General features: G+C 40.8%; 1 protein-coding gene across 4 annotated transcripts in view; it reads right to left on the reverse strand.

Annotated features, from left to right (window-relative positions):
* The window catches only part of IRAK3 (interleukin 1 receptor associated kinase 3), a 76,620-nt gene that overhangs the window by 42,295 nt on the left and 14,866 nt on the right, over positions 1-19,459 (reverse strand). For 2 of the 4 annotated variants that reach the window (XR_013830639.1, XM_079938188.1), the window contains exons 1-2: positions 18,809-19,157; positions 2,630-2,812 (exon numbers count right to left, since the gene is read on the reverse strand). Coding sequence is in view for 3 of the 4 variants with exons in the window: in XM_079938188.1 (XP_079794314.1) it covers positions 2,630-2,812; positions 18,809-18,974 (349 nt within the window). In the remaining variant the exon portion in view is untranslated. Of the gene's footprint in view, positions 1-2,629; positions 2,813-18,808; positions 19,158-19,459 lie in introns of those variants that run through there. The other 2 variants (XM_079938190.1, XM_079938189.1) reach the window with 2 other exon arrangements.

The following is a 19,459-nucleotide window of genomic DNA, read 5'->3' on the forward strand; positions in this document are numbered from 1 at the left end:
ATAACAAAGATGAGGTACCATGACCAAGTGGGATTCATCCCAGGAATCCAAGGTTAGCTTAATATCTGAAAATATACCACATTAATAAAATGAACAAACTCATAAAATCCAATAATCTATCATGATGAAGCTCTAGGGAGAGAAAAAAAATGGCTTAATTTGGTAAAGGGCATCTGTGAAAAACTTACAGTGAACATCATACATAATGGTGAAAGACTGAATGTTTTCTCCTTAGATCAGGAACAAGAAAAGAATATGTTGGTCTTGCCACTTCTATTCAACATTATACTAGAGGTTCCAGCGAGGGCAATTAGGCAAGAAATAGCAAACATCCTGAATAAGGTATTGTTGTGTAGAACAAAATTTGAAGTTTGGGGGCTGCAAGGGCACTAAAAGCCATTGTCCTTTTGCTGCACATAAAAAGAGAGACAATACTTCACTGTCATATAAAATGGGAGATTCAAAATGGCTTGGCTAAGGTGATTAAGGTGAAACCATCCCACCAAATGGAACAATTTTAAGGAAAGCTAGGCAAAAACAGATTATTTAGATAAGTGATAACTCTGTTCATGGTAGCAACAAAGAAAGACTAAATCTTTATGCATTTCAATTAGGAGCTCCAACTCCTGACTTCAGTGAGCTGCTCTCATAGAAAACACCTGTGCAGCAGGTTACATTTAAACGTTTCCAATGAATCATCGTGTGGCTGCTTTCAACGAGCTATACAATTAATGTTTTTAAGATCATAATTCAAAGCATTAATTCAACAAACTGCAAATAAATAATGCTATTTTCCTTAGCAAAGGATTCAGAACAAAGCACTAACCTCCTTTTCATCTCAGATGTATCTATCTCCTGGTATTAGGGCAGTAATTGATTGCCTTTCCACAAATCAACTAATCCCACATTGTAAAAATTAAATTAATTTCCCATGTGCAACAGACTAGGAGTCAACCAAGGATGTGGAATTTTTGTCCATATAATTCCCCGCTGCATAAATAAACAACATAGAGTGTGAAAAGACACCCTGAAATCTATTCCAGAACACTGAAGTATAAAATATACCCGTGCCCTATCAAATTGGTGTGAGTTTATACTGTGAACAACAAGTCACGTGGGTGGTTTCAGTAGCTGGAAAAGGCTCAGATAATGAAAAGGCATTACATTTACAGCTCCCAGAGACTCACTGCATTTCACCTGATCAGTCAGCTTCAGAGTGAAACATTCTGCTGTATAAAACTAAGTGAAGGGACTTCCCTGGTGGTCTAGTGGGTAAGACTCTGCACTCCCAATGCAGGGGGCCGGGGTTCGATCCCTGGTTGGGGAACTAGATCCTGCATACATGCTGCAACTATGAGCTCGCATGCCGCAAGTAAGAGTTCACATGCCACAACTAAGAGTCCGAATGCTGCAACTAAGAAGTCCACATGCTACAACTAAAGAGCCACATGTTGCCGTGAAGAACTCACGTGCTGCAACTAAGACCCGGAGTGGCCAAAATAAATAAATAAATAAACATTAAGAAAAAAAACCTAAGTGAAGAAATAGTGCGCAACAGAAAAAAGGGATTAGCCAAGTTATACAGATAATATCATGGTGGAAGCCTATTGGGAACTGTCTAATACCTTATTAATGTGAAAAACCTATAAAATAAGTCATTCTGAAGCTACAGTTTTCTGGTACAAACCTCTTGGGATTTCTTCTTGTGTGTGCAAAGCTTCTTTAGGTGATGAGGCAGTGGCTTGAGTGGACAAAATATATTATCAAAGAGCATGTGTGCAAATACACAGAACTAAAAATATGCCTGGATGAAATAGCCAAAGAATAAGCCTGCTGATTTAAAGGAGTTTCCAACCTAAGAGCCCTGAATCTATAACATAAGACCCAAGATCACTCAAGATCATTCTTGTTGAAGCCAATGAATCTAAAGTGGAATAAACAGAACAGGTGACATTGGGAGTTTATTTTATTGACAAAGAGTGAACAGAGAAAACTTCATGAGCTTTATTTATCAGGTTACTATAAATGTAACGCATGACACAGCATCAGAAAGAGAAGACAAAGAGAGGGAAGAATCAAGCCACTGTGAAACGGACAGTAAACAGGTTAGAAGTTAGAAAGCCATGGCATGAAAACAGCAGTGAAGACAATAGAGAAATCCCAGGGTTATTTTGGAGGTATCATCTGCACTAAAATACGGGGGGGAAACCCAATTATTTTTAACTTCTAATCACACGGTAAAACAAATTATAGCATTATTTGTATTTTACTCATATTGTGGTTCTGGTCATGTTTATGACTCAGAGAGTCAGAGTTTTGGACAGACAGCTGATTCTCTTAACTAAGTGAGAATGAAACATTTTAAGAAGCGTAGCTTGTAAATAAATATTTTTTAAAAACCAAACTATAAAGTGGTAGAAGGGAATGTGTTGTATAAGTTAGGCAATAAGAAAAGAAAGTGTCAGACACAAAAGTGTGAAGCTGCAAACCCCGCTTCAGATAAAAGTCACAGGTAAGGAATCAGTGACACACAGCATGACCAGTCAATGTCTTAGATAAAATACAATATTTACAAGTTACAATTCATATAAAATTGAGTAAGAGCCGTATCGTTAGAATCAATGCTTACCATAAGTTGCAATTAAATGGATAGCTCGATGATGCCCCATCTCCTGGAGAATCTGTAAAAGGTCACCAATAGTCTTGTTTTTCTGTGCCCAGGACCAAAGTAATTCTCTTGTTCCACTTTTACCCTGGTCTACATATTTTTCAATGTGACGAACATCCAGCCAGCTGCTTGAAAGTCGCTCCGCTGTGGAAATTGTAATAGGAAGAACCAAAGAATAGTTTACTTCTATTGGAATCCCTGTTTCTTTGTGTGTACCTTATATGTTCTGTTGCATTTTATTTATATTTTTATTTTGAACTAATTTTAGCATGTATTTCTCACCCAACTTCCCCTAATGTTAACATCTTACGTAACCATGGTACAAAGATCAGACCCAGAGATTACTAAACTGAAGACCTTATTCTAATTTCACCTGTTTTTCTACTGATGTCTTTTTTCTGTTCTAAGAGCCTATCCAGTTTCTCACATTGCAATTACTTGTTCCTTCTCCTTAATCTCCACTAATCTAATGTTCCTCAGTTTTTCCTTATCTTTAAGGACAGTGAAATGCTGTTGTATCCTTCTCGGTGCATAATATCAAGAGGTTCATGATGTCCATGTCTTATCACTGGTGATGTTAACCTTGATCCCTTGGTTAAGGTGATGTCTGCAGGTTTCTCCACTATAAAATTATTATTAATTATTTTTAACTAATAACTATGTTGGGGGAGATACTCTGAGACTATGGAAGCAACCTTCTTCTCAGATTTTGCCTAAAAATATCTGCATCTATCTATGGTTCTTGTTTATCATAATTATTACTGTGGGGTTTGCTTAATGGTATTTTTCAATTTTCCCTTTTTCCTTCTATGTTCGTTAACTCCAATTCTTCTGTAAAAAAGTATTATCTCTTCTTCCCCATTTATTTAGGTAATTAATTTATTTATATCAGTGTGGACTCATGGACAGTTATTTTACTCTACAGGTTAAAATCCAATAGTATCATTATTTATTTTGTTGCTAAAATTGCTCCAGCTTTGTCCATTCAGGCTGCTCCTGCATTCTTTTGACAAGCCCTACCATTCTGGGAACACTTTCTTATTGTTCTGGCTTTACAAGATGCTCTAGGCTCATTTTGTATTCCCCCTGCCCCAGCCCTTGATATAATTACTTTTCCAAGGAGTCCTGATTCCTTTTATTGGATAATGGTGTTTAAAAAGCAAGAACTTAGATGTTAGATGTGCTCACTGCTGCCAGGTCTTTCAAGCAGACAGAGGTGGGAAATATATGTATGTGCTCTCACCCATGCATCTGTATTTCTGTCTGTACACAAGTTAAAAACCATGATTTTTAACATATGGCACATTTTAGACCTTTCTCACTTATATAACTTCATTCTCACACAGTGAGAAACTTTGCTCTCATTATCCACAATATATTTGCTTGTTTGTTCAGTTCTACTACGTACATAAAGTACTTTCAGAATGGCTAACCCGTAGCCCTGTGAGGAACACATTAACTAATCAAATTACAGCATTTGTGCACACTTGTCTTTGTCCTCAGGCTAAGGATATTCTGGGAAGAGCCTGTTTTCCAAGGTTACTTAGGTTAGTTCTTTTCTCTCTCATTCTCTTCAGTGTGGTTACTCACTGATAATATAGTTAGGTTCATTTGTTGAAGCTTATATGAAACGCTGTTTAAAATTTTTGTTCTACGTAAAATAGATAGCTAGTGGGAAGCAGCCGCATAGCACAGGGAGATCAGCTCAGTGCTTTGTGACCACCTAGAGGGGTGGGATAGGGAGGGTGGGAGGGAGGGAGATGCAAGAGATATGGGGACATACGTATATGTATAACTGATTCACTTTGTTATAAAGCAGAAACTAACACACAATTGTAAAGCAATTATACTACAATAAGGATGTTAAAAAATTTTTTTTTGTTCTAGACTGTCTTTGCTGAACATTTTTGAGCAATTAAAAGTTATTATCTGGGTAGGGTCAGGGAAATGTTCTACTGGGATAACAGGATTTTAATTACTCGAAAACAGTGTATATGACTTATTTAGGGTCCTTTAAATACCTTAAAGCTGTACTGGAAGTATATGACTTTTTAAACAATTTTTATTGGAGTATAGTTGATTTGGCACCCTGAGATAATAGGATTCTTCAGGTAAGATATTACACGGACTTTCTGCATAACTCCCAAATTTTAAAGTGTATTTTAAGGCAAAGGAGGAAGAAAGCAAGCAGATGACAGATGGAAAGAATAGCTTTCTTGTCCCTGGGACAGTACTCCCGGATTAGGCCAGCCATCCTGAGTACTGAAATTAGCAATGTGTTTTAGGGCTGGTGATGGTGATGGCAGCATCCCCTCATACCTTTATCCTCCAGAGTCTTAAAATTTCAGGCAGCCAGATACAGATCTATAGATAAAATCCAACTGTCACCTGAGAGTGGTTGTGGGGACCTGCAACACATCACTGTCACTGGTTGTGGGAATCGGCCCCTCTCCCTCTACCACACACAAATATGGAAGCTGACCTCCAAGAGGAATCAAGGTAACCTCATGGAAGGGCTCACTTTTCCAACAATGATGTTCTCCAAAGGCTGATGTCCTTTTATAAGACAAACAGGTTCTCAGCTCTGAGAAGAGCAATAAGCCCTAGGGAACTATCTTTTGTTCAGTCTGTTTCAGACTCCACAGGTTTTAAAAATTTCTTAAGGAACTACTACACCAGTTACAGTCTTTGAACAAAGATATCAGAAAGGCAAATGTCTTCTGTTTAATATGGCAGCCCTTGCCCCCATATTTTCAGTCCTACAAGGGTTTGCTGGACTATTCAATTTCCTTCAGTTTTATGTTCCTGCTGAGACTGTAAGTAAATCCTAAAAGCTGAAAGGGATCACAATATGATACCATTATTGCCCCTATTTCGGAGCAAAAAACTGGACTTGGTAGACATTGTTAGTACCCACCAATATTTCTACTCCTCTACCCCATCAGAGAGGATGATATTTTCTTGCTCTAGGTTGGTTACGCCTACGTGTCTCTTCCAGCCAGAAACGCTGAAGAGCTAGGGTGCAGTTCACCAGGCTCCCACCCCTGTCACAGCAATGGTAGAAGCACATGTCAAGATGGAGGTGCCCCAAGATGCTGGACCACCACATGGAGATCAGCTGCCCTGGACTCTCAGTGCTCTTCCCATGAGCCAAAAGTAAGTTTCTGTTATGCTAACCACTGAGATTTAGTGGTGGTTTTTTTTTTTTCGTTTTGTTTTTTACTGCAGTATAACTTAGTCTAACCTAATACATACAAAGTTTTTTATCTTGAATGTTTTATTTTTTAAATATTTATTTATTTATTTATTTATTTATGGCCGTGTTGGGTCTTCACTGCTGTGCGTGGGCTTTCTCTAGCTGCAGCGAGCGGGGGCTACTCTTCGTTGCGGTGCACAGGATTCTTATTGCGGTAGCTTCTCTTGTTAGGGAGCACAGGCTCTAGAGCACAGGCTTCAGCGGTTGTGACACGCGGGCTCAGTAGTTGTGGCTCGCGGGCTCTAGAGTGCAGGCTCAGTAGTCGTGGCGCACGGGCTTAGTTGCTCTGTGGCATGTGGGATCTTCCTGGACCATGGCTTGAACCCGTGTCCCCTGCATTGGCAGGTGGATTCTTAACCACTGCGCCACCAGGGAAGTCAGAGTATTTTGTTATTTCAGTCACATCTTATACCCGAAAAGAGTGAAAGGAAGTGGCTGCTCTGGTAAGTACATGTCAAACAAGGGAAGATAAAGTTGAAACATTCAATCTGAATGCCTGCTTAGGCTGTAGGGGGAAAACAGTTACTACAAAATATATGATATCATTCATTAAGTTGGAACGTTTTTGCCCTTCTTCCATATTTTAAGTTCTGGCAAGAATATCTTCCTTTTACATCTCTTTGTAGAGATGATGTCTCATGAAGAGGCAAGGACTGTCCAAATGCCAATATGTTTTAGATAGAGTAGCACTGAAAAAAAAACAGAAGGGAACCTTCAAAGCAAATATAGTTGGCAAGACACGCTAACTCTATTTTAAAGTATTTTTGGATGATGTCATCTGCCTATTTGGTTGAGGCACATTTTTATGAACCCTTTAACTCTTTCTAAAAGCTCTTGGAGGAAATACTGTATATCAGTGTAATTCAAACGTTTGTTGAGCATCTACCGTGTGCAACAGTGCAGTAACCGCACATAGCACGTGTGAGTGGAGCACGAAGAAGGGTCCCTAACTAAAGATGGGGCATCATGGAAGGCTTCCTAGAGGGGTGGTTTCTGGAGCCTGAGCCAAGTTTAAAACTATGAGTATTTCTAAAGAGAGGCCAATTCTTAAGAAATAACTGGATAGGGTATACTACCCTGGGGAGAAAAAAAATCACTCGAGTTACGATTAGAAAACAAGACAAAAGAATGAACTCTGAGCCCCACAGACTATGCTGACTTCTAATGAGAAAAGTCACCAGTCCAGACATCATCATGGCCCCCTGGATATATGCAGGAACACGGGGGTTTAGTGGCGGATCTATCACCAACCTATAGAACAACTCCAGACGAGTCACAGCCTCACTGAGCAATCTCAAACTTCTCATCAGTTAATGTCCTTCGACAAACAGTCCCTCCTAAAACAGACACTAAATTTAGTTGCCCTTTGCTGGCCTGCTGATTATATAAGCACTGACTTTAAAACACCTCCAGTCTTTAAAACACTTCCCAGTCTCCAAATGAACATCCCAATAAGGGAATGCTAAATATCAAATTTCAGCAAAGGGAAAATTTGGATTTCTACTTTGTTAGTAAATCAACTGGCTAACATTTATAGAGGCATAATGTACCATATAAATTAACAACAACACAGCAGGACTTTTTTTTTTCCTTATTAAAACAGTTCTCTTTCCACTTTGACTCTGTGAGATAAGACATGCATGTAATTTAACAGGGGTGAAGAAAGAAGAAGTCCGTGTGGGCTACCACAGCCCGGGAAGGAGCATGAGGTAGTGGGACATCAGCTGACTCTGCAACAGCAGGGGGCTGGGGCAAGGTTTCAGTCAGATGAAGGAAGAGGGAAGAGCCTGTCAGATGGAGAGTTGTTCCAGAAATGAAGAAAAGGGCATGAGGGGGCAAAGAGGAGACCACTATGCTTAGAGCAGAGGGTTCAACTTAAAGAAAAGGTGAACAAGCTCCATGAAGTCTCCGTGTTACCTGCATAGGAATGTGCTCAGCACATAGCAGACATTCCATATGTATCTGCTGAATGACAGACAGAGGCCCTGAGTGTCAGTGTAACTTAAAATTTTTCCCTGAAAGTAAACGGGGCCAATCTAAGATTTCTGAGGAGGTGATGCAAAGATGGAAGCTTTAGTTTCTGGAAGATCCATCTGGCGGCAATAGCAGCAGGAGTCTCATATACAGTATTTGCACATAAAAAGGTATAAACATTTCATGGCTCACAATTCTCATAGTAGGAAAGGAACAGTTTATAACTATTAAGGAAATCTGGAGTTAACCTTTCAAGTTCCAGGGGATGTCAGCTTTCCGACATAATTCTATTCCCCATTTTTCTTTTTATTAATTTCTGAATTTCCTTTTTAAAAGTGCAACAGCCTCAACAAAATACTAGCAAACAGAATCCAACAGCACATTAAACGGATCATACACCATGACCAAGTGGGGTTTATTCCAGGAATGCAAGGATTCTTCAATATACGCAAATCAATCAATGTGATATACCATATTAACAAATTGAAGGAGAAAAACCATATGATCATCTCAATAGATGCAGAGAAAGCTTTCGACAAAATCCAACACCTATTTATGATAAAAACCCTGCAGAAAGTAGGCATAGAGGGAACTTTCCTCAACATAATAAAGGCCATATATGACAAACCCACAGCCAACATCATCCTCAATGGTGAAAAACTGAAAGCATTTCCACTAAGATCAGGAACAAGACAAGGTTGCCCACTCTCACCACTCTTATTCAACATAGTTTGGGAAGTTTTAGCCACAGCAATCAGAGAAGAAAAGGAAATAAAAGGAATCCAAATTGGAAAAGAAGAAGTAAAGCTGTCACTGTTTGCAGATGACATGATACTATACATAGAGAATCCTAAAGATGCTACCAGAAAACTACTAGAGCTAATCAATGAATTTGGTAAAGTAGCAGGATACAAAATTAATGCACAGAAATCTCTGGCATTCCTATACACTAATGATGAAAAATCTGAAAGTGAAATCAAGAAAACACTCCCATTACCACTGCAACAAAAAGAATAAAATATCTAGGAATAAACCTACCTAAGGAGACAAAAGACCTGTATGCAGAAAACTATAAGACACTGATGAAAGAAATTAAAGATGATACAAATAGATGGAGAGATACACTATGTTCTTGGATTGAAAGAATCAACATTGTGAAAATGATTATACTACCCAAAGCAATCTACAGGTTCAATGCAATCCCTATGAAACTACCACTGGCATTTTTCACAGAACTAGAACAAAAAATTTCACAATTTGTATGGAAACACAAAAGACCCCGAATAGCTAAAGCAATCTTGAGAACATAAAATGGAGCTGGAGGAATCAGGCTCCCAGACTTCAGACTATACTACAAAGCCACAGTAATCAAGACAGTATGGTACTGGCACAAAAACAGAAAGATAGTTCAATGGAACAGAATAGAAAGCCCAGAGATAAACCCATGCACATATGGTCACCTTATCTTTGATAAAGGAGGCAGAAATGTACAGTGGAGAAAGGACAGCCTCTTCAATAAGTGGTGCTGGGAAAACTGGACAGGTACATGTAAAAGTATGAGATTAGATCACTCCCTAACACCATACACAAAAATAAGCTCAAAATGGATTAAAGACCTAAATGTAAGGCTAGAAATTATCAAACTCTTAGAGGAAAACATAGGCAGAACACTCTATGACATAAATCACAGCAAGATCCTTTTTGACCCACCTCCTAGAGAAATGGAAATAAAAACAAAAATAAACAAATGGGACCTAATGAAACTTCAAAGCTTTTGCACAGCAAAGGAAACCATAAACAAGACCAAAAGACAACCCTCAGAATGGGAGAAAGTGTTTGCAAATGAAGCAACAGACAAAGGATTAATCTCCAAAATGTATAAGCAGCTCATGCAGCTCAATAACAAAAAAACAAACAACCCAATCCAAAAATGGGCAGAAGACCCAAATAGACATTTCTCCAAAGAAAATATGCAGACTGCCAACAAACACATGAAAGAATGCTCAACATCATTAATCATTAGAGAAATGCAAATCAAAACTACAATGAGATATCATCTCACACCGGTCAGAATGGCCATCATCAAAAAATCTAGAAACAATAAATGCTGGAGAGGGTGTGGAGAAAAGGGAACCCTCTTGCACCATTGGTGGGAATGTAAATTGATACAGCCACTGTGGAGAACAGTATGGAGGTTCCTTAAAAAACTAAAAATAGAACTACCATATGACCCAGCAATCCCACTCCTGGGCATATACCCTGAGAAAACCATAATTCAAAGAGAGTCATGTACCACAATGTTCATTGCAGCTCTATTTACAATAGCCCAGAGATGGAAACAACCTAAGTGTTCATCATCGGATGAATGGATAAAGAAGATGTGGCACATATATACAATGGAATATTATTCAGCCATAAAAAGAAAGAAATTGAGCTATTTGTAATGGGGTGGATAGACCTAGAGTCTGTCATACAGAGTGAAGTAAGTCAGAAAGAGAAAGACAAATACCGTATGCTAACACATATATATGGAATTTAAGAAAAAAAAATGTCATGAAGAACCTAGGGGTAAGACAGGAATAAAGACACAGACCTACTAGAGAATGGACTTGAGGATATGGGGAGGGGGAAGGGTAAGCTGTGACAAGGCGAGATAGAGGCATGGATATATATACACTACCAAAAGTAAGGTAGATAGCTAGTGGGAAGCAGCCGCATAGCACAGGGAGATCAGCTCGGTGCTTTGTGACCACCTAGAGGGGTGGGATAGGGAGGGTGGGAGGGAGGGAGACGCAAGAGAGAAGAGATATGGGAACATATGTATATATATAACTGATTCACTTTGTTATAAAGCATAAACTAACACACCATTGTAAAGCAATTATATTCCAATAAAGGTGTAAAAAATAAACAAATAAAAAAATAAAAATAAATCCACTACGTATGTTAAAAAAAAAAAAAATTGCAACAGGCCATGATTCCCTTGAGCACATCTCTAAGATTTAGCTGCAGGGTGAATGAACAGATACCAAATGAGCTGAGGTTTTTACAGTTCCCTAACACTGACCCCGGGGGCAAAGGTTTCTGAGTTTGCACTAAGTCTAAGGAAAGCTAGATTAGACAAAGGCGTTTTCCAAGAGTACATAGTTGACAGTGCTGAAACTGACCCAGCTCAGTGAAAATGGATCCTGAAAGCATGGGTTGCTTCCAGGACTGGAAATGAAATGTTTTCTCTTTCCCTAACTGGTGATTCACCGTACAATCTTAATAGCTTTTCTCCAATGATGATGCATCGGGAATTAGAAACACCACTAAAAAAGTATTCTTAACATCCATAAAATGTATAATTCATTTAGATCAAATTCTGTAAAACAATGGCTTCAATATGATGCGACAGGAATGCAAACCCTTAATTCCTGTCATATTCTTCAACGTGCAAAGTTTTCTCTAGTGCTTCCTTACTTGTTCCTGCCGGAATGTAGATCTTTATTTATTAATAGTCCTAAACAAAGAGTGAACTTCCCAATGGCTGTTGTGTTGTAAAAGTGAAGAGCCTTCTACATGAAAAGATAAATCAGGAAAAATCTGCTGTACTTAAACACAGTTTAAAATCATTTTTTGGAAGGCAAATTTTTTGTGTGAAAGACATCTTGGCATAATATAAGCCAAAAAAGTTGACCTGAGAAGTCCAGAAATAAATTGATCTGAAAATAGTGACAGCTTAATAATCATTCAATGCTCAAAGGTTCTCAGGGCTCTGTTTTGAGAGGGCAGGACTATCTAGGAGTGCTAACGCTGGGGAATTCAGCTGTAGAAATCACTCTCCACATGCAAATATGTCTCTGAAGGGGTTTTTTAGAATAACGCAACATACCCTATTTGGAATCTTTGTATTTGCATATAACCACATGCCAAAACCCCTAGGAAACTGTCTGCGCTCTTGCAAAGTTTGTTTTGAGATAACAAAATGGGAAGAGGAAAAGATGGCTTTTTTTTTTCCCCCACAAAGCACACAAACAAATTAGGCAATTAAAAAAAAAAACAAAAAAAAACTTGAGGATTTAAAAGATATTTTTAATTCCTAAAAAAGTAAAACAAAACTAAAAAGCATAATTTAGCTCAACTCCTCTTACAGACCACAGCATTAACACCCACTAGGTCATACATTTTACAAGAAATAATATTTGTCCATACTTAAGCTTATGTGTACTTTTTACCCCCTACATGAGTAGGACTCCTATTTGATAAACAGGAAGGCCTGCGCATGATTTTTCAGGGATCTTTCCATCTGTCCTGCTCTCTCAATCCCAGACCCAGGGAAGGATCAAACTTTAATGACTTCTGGGAGACAAGTGAAGAACAGTCCACCCTCAACACCAGTCTTTCAGTCTGGAACTCAGAAGCTGTACAATTCCACACTCAGGGAGTCATCAGTACTATTTTCCCATACTTCCTTCCCTTGTTAAACTTTATAGCATCTCTATTGTTCTGTTGCCTATGTTAAATTGGAAAATTCTTGCACGCAGGGGCCATAACATTGTATCTAGTATAAACTTTGTCTAAGATTCTGCCCAAAAAGAATGTTTAACAGACATCTGTTCATTCATTAATTCATTCAGTCAACAGATATTTAGTGCATACCTTCTCTGTACCAGGTACCATATCAGATCCTAGAGGAATAAGCAGAAAACAAGCAAACAAAAATCCTTGCCCTCATGAAGCTTATTTCTAGATGGACAATAAACAAAGAAATATAGATGTATGTATATATATAAAGTATATGAGGAATGATAAGTGACACAGAGAAAAATAAAGCAGTGAAAGAGCATAAGGGAGCACAGAGGTATCAATTTTAAAAGCATAGTTAGGGTGTGTAATAGTTAATCAAAATCAGGAATGATGTGAAGAAGTAAGCCTCAAGGTTACCTACAGGAAAAACATTCCTTGAATGTCCACGGAGGCCAATTTATCTGGAGTTGAACAAAGAAGAAGAAAGAAGTGAGAAAAGCAATGTAGGGCTTTGGTGTTTACTGTGAGATGGGAAGCTACTGGATGGTTCTGAATAGGATAATGGTATAAGGTGCTTCATATGTTAAACAGGCTCACTGGCTGCAGTGTTGAAAAGAAACTTGAGGTGGGCAGATGCAGTAGCAAGGACCCCAGTTAGAACACTGCTGAAATTAACCAGGTGGAATCTGATGGTGGTTTGGACAAGGATGGCTGTGGTGACAGTGATAAGAAGTGGTCAGATTGTTAAATAGATCCTGAAGGCAGAGTGAACAGCATTTGCTGAGACACAGGATGTGGTTTGTGAGAGAAAGCAAGAAGTCACAGAAGACTAATAATTTTGGCCTGAAAAAATGACGGATGGGGTTGCCATTAACTAAGATGGGGAAAAACTCTGGGGGAAGGCAGTACTTCTGGACTGTTAAGTTGGAGATGTCTGTCAAGTAGGCCAGTAGATGGACTAGGTAGATGGTGCTGATGTTCAAGAGAGAGACCCTGGCAAGAAATCTGGGAGTTATTAGCACACAGATGGCAATGACAAGATAGTGGGTACAGTAGATAAACAGAAGAGAAGAGGTCCATGGACTAATCCCAGGGGCATTCTAAGAGATGAGAGAGAGAACGAGGAACCTGTAAGAACAGAATAGAATAAAGAGTGTAATGTTCTAGAAAGGAAGTAAAGCTTTCAGGAGAAGGGAGTGATCAGCTGTGTCAAATAAGATGAAGACTGAGAACTGACTGTCGGATTTAGCCATGGTGACTCTGGACAAGAGGAATTTCAATGGAGCAGTGCAGTGGGGGGTGAAGGCCTGATTGGAGCAGGTTCAAGGGAGAATGGAGAAAATGGAGAGTAAACAGCCCTTTTGAGGAATTTTACCATAAAGCAGAACAGAAAAAGGGGTGGTAACTGAAGAGTAGAAGTTTGATCTAGACAGAACATTGTAAGATGTGAAAAATGACATGGTGGTCAGAAGAACATGGGTTCTACTCCACTTTCAGGGAGGGGAGGCATAACTCTCTATTCCTTAAGTGTGGGCCACACATAGTGACTTCCCTCCGAAGAGCATGATATGGAAAGGGGTGGGAGGGGGCGCAGAGGAAGCCCGCTTTTACAGTGTGGAAACCTGACAGACACTACTCCAGCCATGGTTAACGTCAACAGTGATCAGTCATGTAAACAGTGTGTTCCCCTTCCAGGATGTAACGAATATGGCACTCTACCTCTTGTGGTCTGCCTTCCCCAAATCCACAACCTCAGTCTAGTCATGAGAAAAACATCAGACAAATCTCAATTGAGGGACATTCTACACAACAGTAGATCAGCACTGATCAGTAGTGACCAGTACCGCTCAAAACTGTAAAGGTCATCAAAAACTAGAAAAGTCTGAGAAATTATCACAGCCAAAGGCAGCCAAAGGATACATGATAACTAAATGAAATGTGTGAAATGTGATATCCTAGATGGGATCCTGGAAGACAAAAGGGACTTGAGGTAAAAACGAAGGAAATCTGAATAAAGTATGAACTGTATTTAATAATAATGTATCAATATTGTAACAAATGTACCATACTAATGTAAGATGTTAATAATGGGAAACTGGGTACAGAGTATATGGGAAGGACAGAATATATGAGGACGCCTTGTACAATCTTCTAAATTTTTCTGTCACTTTAAAACTGTTCTAAGCAATAAAGTCTATTTAAAATTAAAGAAAGACAACAACATAGACTCTGGAGTCTGACAATCTGGTTAGAATCCTAGTCTGCAACATACTAGACTATGATTTGAGGTAGGTTACCTAAATTCTCTGAGAGTCAGTTTTCCTATCTATAAAATGGAAATAGGTAGAGTACCTGTCTCAGAGTTTTTGTGATAAATAATGAGATAATCCATGTAAAGTGCTGAGCACAGAGTGTCTAGCAAATAGTGTGCACTCAAAAGATGGTGGTAATTATTATTGTTTTAAATCTTTACTAAATATTCAAATGCATATTTAATGTGATTTTACATCTAATTTGTTTTAAAGTGATTAATAATAATTTCTATGATAATTTTCTTTCCCTTTTTGAGAGGAAGAAAATTGAATACAACCTATTACATAGTATCTGTAAGCAGGGTTCCTCTCTCATTGAAGTGTTGAGAGGTTTTACAGTGTGAGCTGCTCCAAACAATTTAAACACTAGTTCAAGGTAATGTAATGAAATCAGTTGTCACCAGAGGCTCTGCATATACGTTAGGTCTTTGAGGTAGTATAAGATAATGGCATTTTCTACAGTGGTCCTACTTTCATTATAAAGCCATAAAATCATCAACATCAACCAGAGAATATACTACCTTGTGATTACACCATTTTCAATAACAATAAAATATAAGTGATTTAATGATTAATAGGTAGAATGTGTTTAAAGATAGAATTAAGTACAGTCACTACAGTTAAGTAACTGTTACAATAAGATGTTACTAAAGAAGAGAATTTGGCCTAAGCAAATGGCTCCCAAACCAGGCTGTGCGTCAGATTCAACCGTGGGGCTTGGCAAAAAACAGAAAGATGCTGGACCCTTGACCCAGACCTACTGAATCAACAGCTCCAGGGGTGGGGCCTGGGCATTTGTAGCTTTTAAAGACTGCACAGGTGATTCCTGTTTGCTAACATCCTGTCTACCTTATCCTGTATACACTGATTATACCATATAGGCCACCATATGATCTGCCTTTGTCTGAACTGCCTTTGCAAACATAGCTTGTTATTCACCATCATCAAGAATCATGATAAGCTCGAGAACCAACACTTAGTTTGGTTAATCTCTTCCACTGCTTTTCTCTTCTCTTGCCCATTACTATGACAGTTGCTTTCTATATCGAATTTTGGACCCTCTGTACCCTCAGGCTTTCAGCTGTCCTGAGCATAAAAGAAACTGTCTTCTTGATTCAGTCCTCCAATATTCCCCCTTCCGCCCTCTAAGGTCAAGTTTTCCCTCCCAGCACCTCTTTCCCCCCTTTTTCCTTTCACTGTGCCAACGGAGAAACTCAGCCTATTTAACCATGGGCAGTTGCCCTCAACCACCTGGAACGGAGCCAGCCTTTCCTTTCTGCTGAGCCAACAATTCATGAAGCAGCTGGTCCTTTCCAGGTCTCTGGTCCAGACAGCAGGGACACAGCCCCCTACACAATGAATTATAGCTGGAGTATGAAGGAGTAAACAGTTTAGATTCTTCCCCTATAAGAGAACAAATATACAAAGGAACAATGGCCAGATAGATATACAAACAGAACTCTCACCCACAACACGCATCAACCAGCCCAGGAAGCCAATGTTCTATCTAGAGTAACCAGTCTGGGAAGTCAAACTACTATCCGTAGCAACTAGTCCAGAAAGCCAAACAATAACCCTTAGTGCAATTGGCGCAAAATAACCAAGGCTTCATTAATAGCTGATAGCTTTCCTAATTTTTGCCCCAATTCCAATTTAGGGCCAACTGGAGAAAGCCAAATATGTACTCTTAATTAAATAGAATTCCCCACTCCTAGTTGGCCTGCATACATCTTCCCCATGCCAACAGCCTCCAATCAGGGCATACCTGAAGCTTCTTTTTCAGCTATAAAGCTTTTCCAATCCTCTGCTTGCCTTTGCATCTCAGTCAAATGCAAGCCATGGGAGCTGACTCCTGACAAGCCTTTGCTTGTTCTCATTTTGGTGATCTTCAGTTATTTCCACTACTAGGAAAATGGGGCTGCATGTTTGAAATGGTTCACTGAATGGTTCTTTCATGGCAGAAGTGGCTGTACTTTAGGGAGTCTGTGAGATGCAGCTGAAGAACACAGCAGTACTTGTGACCCTGAGGAAGTCACAGAGGGAAATGTAGACAGACTCCAGAGTTTATGTGTTTTTTGTTTTAATTTTAAATAGACTTTATTGTTTAGAACAGGCTTTTTTTTTTTAAGATTTAATTTTTAATTTTTTTGGCTGCATTGGGTCTTCATTGCTGCATGCAGGCTTTCTCTAGTTGCGGTGAGAGGGGGCTACTCTTTGTTGTGGTACACGGGCTTCTCATTTCGGTGGCTTCTCTTGTTGCGGAGCATGGGCTCTAGGTGCGCGGGCTTCAGTAGTTGTGGCCCGTGGGCTCAGTAGTTGTGGCTCTCAGGCTCTAGAGCGCAGGCTCAGTAGTTGTGGCGCACGGGCTTAGTTGCTCCGTGGCGTGTGGGATCTTCCCGGACCAGGGCTTGAACCCGTGTTCCCCGCACTGGCAGGCGGATTCTTATCCACTGCAACACCAGGGAAGTCCCAGAACAGATTTAAATATACAGAAAAATTTAGAATATAGTCCAAAGAGTCCTCATATGCTTCATCCTTCCTGTATAATGTGCTTCAAGTCCTCCCTTCGCACTTCCCAGCTGTTGACTTGGGACAGTTACTAAACCAATGTGCACCACAGTTTTCTCACCTGTTCAAACACTGATGATGGTAACAGCGCCTGCCTGACAGGGGCATTGGAAGGGTTTATGAAACAACGTAGGTAATGAATGAATATCTGAATTTCCATGCTGAGTAAGAGGGGGGAGGGAGGGAGGGAGAGAGGGGGGTCGGAGAGAAAAGATTCAGCAACACTGAGCTGAACTTCCTGAAAAGGAGCAGTGACCTGGGGCTGAGTACTCACTGTTTCAGATGAGACATATGTTCTTATATTTTCACAGTCTACACCAACCTACTTCACGCATTTATGATATCTACTCAGTCCATTCACTAACCATGGACTGGACTAAAAACATTTTTCACTTACAAATTCAGTGCCTCTAGGAAACCAACGGGTGCAAAACCTGCCATGCCGTCAACCATTTCAAAAAGATCTAGTGTGGGAAGGATATGTCTCCAATGCACACTAGAAACGTCCATGCTTTCCAGAAATCAGTTTCCTGATTTTTACTGAAGGGCTACAATATAAAATTACAGAGCCTATAATGAACAATCTTTATACAACTAGAAACCCAATGCCACATTCCATAAAGTGTGACCATACTGTTCACCAACAGCAAATTAAACTTTCTTCCTCCTTGGTCTTCTGCTATTTTGGGTAAGAATAATAGCTATTTCAGAGAATTAAGGCTAAGCTGCTTTGACATATTTGCGTTTATTTTCCACTAACATTAATTGCGAAATTACGGGGTATCAAATCTAACCATGAACGCACGTACTTACAGATTTTTGCCTGAATTATTTCTGATCACACTCAACACTTCCAACAGGCCGTTGCTCAACTTTCCAAAGCCTGCAGAAAATGAAGTCTTGGAGCCAACTTGCTAGACTAAATTAAAAAGCCACTCTCTAGCCTAAAACTTCATTCCACCAGATTGGGTAAATAAGCAAGGTGTATTTAATTAAGCAAACTGGGAGCCACGTTAATTACAAATAATGTTTTACTTTAGCATTTCACCTGAAGTGTAATTAAGGGGAGTGCATTGAAAACACCACAGGATAAATATTTTAAAGGTATAAACATGTCTTCATACGAAAATTATATTCTGGGGGTCATTTTGAAAGGATAGGAAGACATCCCACAGGCGTTTCTTACTGAAAATATTCCGAACCAAGCAAGGCAGGAATCGTGGAGAAACATTAGATGGTTTCACGGGGGGAGCTGGTTTCCCCAAGGCTCCGGTCACTTAAATCTTACCCGAAGTTTCAGTGACGAAGGGGGAGCTCGGGGGTGGGCCTGGGGAGTCGCTCCCAGTGCGAAAGAGGAAAGCGCGGGTTCGCAGCAAGGACCCCCGGAGGCCGCGCAGAGGACCTTGCGGGCCGCACGTCGGACGGAGCGTGGGCGCCGCTACCCCGCCGCCCCTCACGGCCCCCGCCGCCCCTCACGGCCCCCGCCGCCCCTCACGGCCCCGCCGCCCGGGCCACACTCACCGAGGCCGCGCCAGCCGAGCGCGCCGTCGCAGCTGTCCAGCACAGCGCAGAACTCGCCCAGCAGCGCGGGCGGCATGTCGAACAGGAGCGTGTGCGCCGAGAGCGCGCCGCGGGCCCCGCGGCTCCCCGCCGCCGCCGCCGCCGCCGCCGCCACGGTCCAGGCCATGGCTGGGCTGCCGGAGAGGAGGGGCCGGGCCAGGGAGGAACGCGGAGCCCAGGCTCTCCGCAGAAGCGCGATGCCGTTGCACAACCGCGGAAATCCTGCTTCCACGACGGCTGCTAAGACGGCCGCACGCGCGGAGTCCGGGCCGCGCCTGGGCGGGCCCCACGTGACACACAGCGCCGCTCCCCGGAGAGGCCCCTGGGCTCGCCCGGCCCGGCCCGGCGCTGGCTCGCCCGGCCCCGGCTTCCCCCTGCAGGCTGGCTTTCAGTTTTAAACAGTCCTTTCGCTCCTCCGGCTTTGGGACGTGAGTGATGAGACCAAGCAAAGAGTGAGAGGTGGAGAAAGACCAGAAGCTCAGAACTGATGGAGAGTCCGCCACCCCCTCGACCTGGCCTGGATGGATATGAGATGACCTGTCATGACTTCTTTTTACAAAGTTATTTCGTTTTGTCCTGTTTCTTGAGGAGCACTTGGAAAACCCAGAAAAC

This window comes from Stenella coeruleoalba, assembly GCF_951394435.1.
Source record: "Stenella coeruleoalba genome assembly, chromosome: 11".
In the NCBI taxonomy this organism is placed as follows: domain Eukaryota; kingdom Metazoa; phylum Chordata; class Mammalia; order Artiodactyla; family Delphinidae; genus Stenella; species Stenella coeruleoalba.